The following is a 6132-nucleotide window of genomic DNA, read 5'->3' on the forward strand; positions in this document are numbered from 1 at the left end:
CAAAGCCACCAGCTGCTGCTCAAAAGCACCCTTGAAAAAGAGTCCAAAGCCTCAATTGTGTGGTTTCCCAGTCCTCTGAGCCGGGCAGGAGTGAGGGACACGGGTGAGTCACTGCTGCCACGGAGCATCCTCGTCAGGAGAGCCGAAATGATGCCAATTATCGGGGAATCGCTCATCGCCCCCTCGGTGCCCGCAGCGGGGGTGCTGCACACCCGTCACCGTCAGCCCACGGAGGGAAGGACGAGCCCGTGGCTCGGGAGCTCAGCACAAACCCTGGAGCGTCGCTAATTGACTGTCTGCTCRGGGGGATTGTTATAATTAAACCCAGACTTCAGAAATTGCAAGTGACGTGGAAAAAAAAAAAAAAAAATCTCCCAGCTCCCCGGTTTGGATCTGACACGATGGGGAGGGTTTTAGTGCCTCCCCCATGCCAGTTCCTGTTGGCTGGCTTTTCACGGGGATGCCTGGTGTTTGTTTGATTGTTTTTATCTGGTTTTTCTGCTGCTGAGGCAGGGTTTGGAGCAYGGGAGATGGAAACGTGGGAGAACACATGTTCCTGGCACCTGGAAATGTCCAAGGCCAGGCTGGACAGGGCTTGGAGCACCCTGGGGCAGTGAAAAGTGTCCCTGCCCGTGACAGGGGTGGAACTGGATGAGCTTTGAGGTCCCTTCCATCCCAAACCATTCCATGGCTCTGTGAAGATTTTTTCCTCCTCCAGCCCAGCTCGCAGCCTTCCCCAGGAATTCTTCACCTTAACCAGGTGAACCACCTTATCCAGGCTGTTCACCAGTTCCTGGGAGAGCATCCATCCTGTGACTGCCACGGCTGGCAGCAGCCAAGGACTACGGGTCAGGTTGGGTTATTAACACCCTGCACCGATATGARACATCCGAGGCTTCCCAGGTGGAAATTTCTCTATGGTGCCCCCAAAAACACCTTTTTGGGGGAGTGAACCATCTCCCATCACCCCCATTGTCACCCCACACCGTTCTTCTCCCTCCAGGGCCATCCCTGACCCCGCTGGCACCGGGGCCGCAGCTGCAGCGCTGGCACAGGGGAACTGCCCGTGACGTGAACGATCCTCCCGCGTTCCCTCTCCTCAGACAAAGGCTCCGGGGGTGGCTGTGGCTGTCACACACCATCAGTGCCCTATTTTCCCTTTTCCATCCCATCCCAGCACAGCTCCAGCAGCAGAAGCTGTGTTTGCATCCGCCAGGGTGGATTCCAGCAGCAGAAGGGGGGCACAGGGGAGGCAGGATGGGTGCTGAGGACAGGGTGACATCCACAGGGGAGGCAGGATGGGTGCTGAGGACAGGGTGACATCGATAAGGGTGGCAGGGTGGGTGCTGAGGACAGGGTGACATCGATAGGGGAGGCAGGATGGGTGCAGAGGACAGAGTGACATCTCTCAGAGTGGGCAGGGTGGGTGCTGAGGACAGGGTGACATCGATAGAGGAGGCAGGATGGGTGCTGAGGACAGGGTGACATCCACAGGGGAGGCAGGATGGGTGCTGGGGACAGAGTGACATCGATAGGGGAGGCAGGGTGGGTGCAGAGGACAGAGTGACATCCCACAGGTGAGGCAGGATGGGTGCTGAGGACAGGGTGACATCCCACAGGTGAGGCAGGATGGGTGCTGAGGACAGGGTGACATCCACAGGGGAGGCAGGATGGGTGCTGGGGACAGGGTGACATCCACAGGGGAGGCAGGATGGGTGCTGAGGACAGGGTGACATCCACAGGGGAGGCAGGATGGGTGCTGAGGACAGGGTGACATCCACAGGGGAGGCAGGGTGGGTGCAGAGGACAGAGTGACATCCCACAGGTGAGGCAGGATGGGTGCTGAGGACAGGGTGACATCCCACAGGGAGGCAGGATGGGTGCAGAGGACAGGGTGACATCCACAGGGGAGGCAGGGTGGGTGCTGAGGACAGGGTGACATTGATAGGGGAGGCAGGATGGGTGCTGAGGACAGGGTGACATCCACAGGGGAGGCAGGATGGGTGCTGAGGACAGGGTGACATCGATAAGGGAGGCAGGGTGGGTGCTGGGGACAGGGTGACATCGATAGGGGAGGCAGGGTGGGTGCTGGGGACAGGGTGACATCCCCTGTGAAGGCAGAATGGGTGCTGAGGACAGGGTGACATCTCTCAGAGGAGGCAGGGTGGATGCTGAGGACAGGGTGACATCCACAGGGGAGGCAGGATGGGTGCAAAGGACAGGGTGACATCGATAGAGGAGGCAGGATGGGTGCTGGGGACAGGGTGACATCGATAGGGGAGGCAGGATGGGTGCTGAGCACAGGGTGACATCCCCACCTCCCCAGCAGCTGCGAGGGGAAGCAAAGCTTTTGTGCAAGTTCCCGAAATATTGGGTAATTTTTTGCTTCCCTGAACAGCGGGGCTGGGCAGGAGGGTCAGGGGAGGAGCTGGCAGATCCAGCCGGGGGTTGGATGGCAGAAGAATCCCAGAATCACAGGATATCCCGAGTTGGAAGGGACCCACAAGGATCATCCAGTCCCTGTGTGGCCCTGCACAGTCCAACAATCCCACCCTGTGCATCCCAAACAGGACACCTCCTGCAGCTCCTGGACCATTCCCTGGGGAGCCTGGGCAGTGCTCAGCACCCTCTGGGGACAGAAGAACCTTTCCCTGAGATCCATCCCAAACCTCTCCTGACACAGTTCCAGCCATTCCTTTGGGTCCTGGTCACACAGGATCTGCCCCTCTGCTTCCCACTGCGATATAAAATCCTGCTGTGAGGAGCAGGGAGAAACGCGATAAAAACTTCGATAAAAACCCCAAATCCAAGGTCCTGTAACACCACAAGGCCAGGCTGTTCCCATGGCTGTGCCACCAGAGCCAAAGCTCTGGAAAGGGACAGAGGTGACAAAAGGCTTGGACACCCCCGAGTCACCTGCACAAAGATGGATTAATTTGCATAAAAAAAAACCCACAATAGGAAACCACCCCATCCCCAAAGGATACTCACCCTCCACCACCTCAGGGGCTGAAAGATCTGGTTCCTGGTGCTGATCTGTGCTCCAGAGCCCTCTCCCAGCCCAGAACCCCGTGCCCAGCCCCTGGCAGCTCCCTGTGCCCTCCAACCCAACACCCAACACAACGCAAGCGAGCGTTGCCACACCACGGATGGGTTGTGACACAGCTGCTGAAAACCTAAATAAGCCGCTCTTCCAGACTGGCCCTCTGCAAATCCCTCCTAATCCAATCTTGCTGATGGCATTAAGTTGGACCCTCCCATGCTGAACGCCCCTGTTTGCTCGACACTTGGGGAAATCCTCACGGTTCCTTGAAGTTCTGATGCAGAARCCACCWGAGCTTCCTTCTCCTYGTGTWTTGGGGTGTTTGGGGACAGGGATGGACCTGCACTCCCAGTTCCACGTCCCCTGGGTGTCACCAGTTTGGAAAAACCTCTCCCCAGGCCGGCGTGGCACAGCCAGGAGCTCTCCTTGGCTGGGATTTCTGGTTTAAAACAGTTTCCTCCACCTTATCCAGACCCTGCTCTGACCTCCAGCTTCCCCCATRAATCCCAGCTGGGATCCAGGCTATGAAACAACCCCAAAACTACGTTAATTTGGTGTGTTATTCCCACAGAAGATGCCAGAGCCCCATTCCCCACCACAGCTCGGAGCTGGGGATGCTCTGCCCTTCCCGATGCCATCCCACAGACAGATCCCACACCAGGAGGAACACGGGRTTTGCCACAGGCTCTCACAGCCACACGCCTCCGTGATGCTCATTCCTTCAGGGAGGAAAAAATCCCTTCCCGAGCGTCCCCGGGGTCCTCTCGGTTAGCAAACATCTGCCACCACACGTGTCAGAGCAGCTCAGCCAGGCAGRCAGGCGGCAGCCAGGAGGATGAAAGTGTTATAATTACCCTCAGTCTCCCTGGAATCCGCAGGGAAGTCGTGCCACGGAAAAGGAAACCTGTTTTATCTTTCCTAAAAGGAAAACCGAGCCTGTTTATAAAGGCATAGGTGGCCAGGCTGGCCAGGAACGGGGCTCCTTTCTCTCTGCTCCCCCTCCAAATAACCCTGGCTCGTGTTTGGATCCATCAAACTCAGCACAGGAACATCCTCAGGGATTTGTACCGCACGGACCCGGGGAAGAGCYCCAGAGGGATCCAATCCATGGCAAAGCAGCCCTTGGAGCACGGAAAGCGGCCCGTGGGGGCAGCAGGAAGGAGGAAGGAGGTTGGATTTCCTCCCTCCCGCCCGTTCCAGGCAGCGGGATGGGCGAGGAGCGGCCTGGGGCTGCCGGGAGGGCGAAGGTTGCGGCGGGGAGGGACAGCTCCGTGTTCTGTTGTCACAGCGTCACAGTGGCAGGGACATTGCCATCCCTGCCAGGGATGGCAGGACACGGCAAAACAGCGGGAATCACCGGGAATGACAACGCAAATCAACGCTTCGCCACCCCACAGATCCCCAGCAGCCTCCACAAAAGGAGCAGCACCCTCTGCAACCCAGCTGTGCATCCCGGAGATTCGGCATCGATGATCCTGGCCAGCAGCAAGGGACAGGGACAGGGACAGGGACAGGGACAGGGACAGGGACAGGGACAGGGACAGGGACAGGGATAGGGACAGGGATGACCAAAGAATCGCTGTATTTCCAGACAGGGAATTGCTCCACCCCCAGGGAATCCCATCCCTAAGTGGTTTGTGTGAAGATCTTCCAAATTCATGAGCAACATAACCAAGCAGAGGATGAGAGAGATTAAACCAACTCCAGGCATGGAAAGCAACTTCAGCTCGTGATCCTGCAGCTCTCTAGGATGGGGTGTGCCCCTTCCAGTGGGATCAGATGGGATAAAACTGGTTGGGATGGAATGGGGTGGAATGCCAGAGCAAGTAACCCCTAAATTTTTATTCCTTTCCACACACCAAATCTACCCAAATTAAACTCATTTCCAGCTGGGGGGTGGAACGAGATGATCCTAAAGGTCCCTTCTAAACCAAACCAGCCCACGATTCTCTGATTTTACCCTCCCAAGCTGTTTCCCTGGCCAGCCCCCTGCTCTCTCTGCGAGCTCCTTGTGTGATGTTATTTCCCTCCCAGCTCCAGCAGCGGCTCCCAGCTCTCTGTTTGTGCAAAACTCCACCACATGCCCAACGAGGAGTTTATAAATATCATCTTTGGAGGCAGCAATTGTCACTGCAGCCATCTGTGGAAGCAGGAGCCGGGCAGTGGAGGGACAATTCGGGGGATGGAAGTGTCACAGCAGCTCCCGAGGGGGAGAGCGGAGATGTCAGAATTTGGGATCTCATGGGAGCCGCTCTGCGATCACTCACCCTCGGGCTCACCCTGCTCAAAAAAAATGCCACCAAGTTTCCAAACTACACCAAATTCATCAGCTCCTGCCATTCCACGCCTCCCTGCTGCACCAGCAGTGGGATCAGCACCCACCCGCCCCGTTCGGGACCCCCAAAACGCCCTTTACCTTYAGCCCCACCGGCTCCGGGGCTGCTCCTCCCGGCGATGCCCGGCCCCGGGTGGCACAGCCTGGCGTGACAGCGACCCTTCCTCCGGCACCGACCGCTGCCCGGTGATTAATTCCAGCTCCCAGTGACAAAGTGAAAGCCAAACAAGGCGAGGCGGCGGATTTTCCTTGTCCCCGGGTGCCGCCCGCCGATGGCAGCTCCCGGAGGCTCCGGGACTGGAAAGACCTGTTGGAGCTGCTGCCGGAGCCACGAGGGCACGGGGCTGGCACGGGAGGTGTGGCACAGGCCAGCAGGGCTGCTGTCACCGCCCCTCGGGCTGTCACCGACACCTGGGGACACGTCGGCACCCCAGAGAGGGAGCCCAGACCTGTTCGAGCAAAGCAATGAACGCTTTAATCTGTCCTTGAGCCGGGCTGGGACTGGAGGCCCCTGACCTGTGGCTGGGACCCCCAAATTCTCACCGAGTGACCCCAGTAATCCCCAGGATCGATGGGATGCCCTGAGGCAGCTGCTCCCAGTCCCCATCTCCCACAAAGCGCCGGCAAACCAGCGCAGCCGGGGGAAAAAAAAACAGGAAAAATGTGAGCGGGAAAAGGGGAGAAAAGCGGAAAATCAGGAAAATGAGAAGGAGAGGGAAAAGAATGAACGGGGGGAAAAAAACAGGAAAATTGC

At 58.0% G+C, this 6132-nt stretch overlaps 1 protein-coding gene across 1 annotated transcript in view; it reads right to left on the reverse strand.

Annotated features, from left to right (window-relative positions):
- Positions 1-5985, reverse strand: part of KIAA0513 (KIAA0513 ortholog) — a 22882-nt gene extending 16897 nt beyond the window's left edge. The window contains 2 exon segments of the mRNA XM_057381425.1: positions 5460-5719; positions 5722-5985. Coding sequence (XP_057237408.1) covers positions 5460-5719; positions 5722-5985 — 524 coding nt within the window.
- Positions 5986-6132: the final 147 nt, after the last annotated feature.

This window comes from Malurus melanocephalus, unplaced genomic scaffold, assembly GCF_030028575.1.
Source record: "Malurus melanocephalus ecotype Western Australia unplaced genomic scaffold, MMel_1.1 scaffold_510, whole genome shotgun sequence".
Taxonomy (NCBI): Eukaryota; Metazoa; Chordata; class Aves; order Passeriformes; family Maluridae; genus Malurus; species Malurus melanocephalus.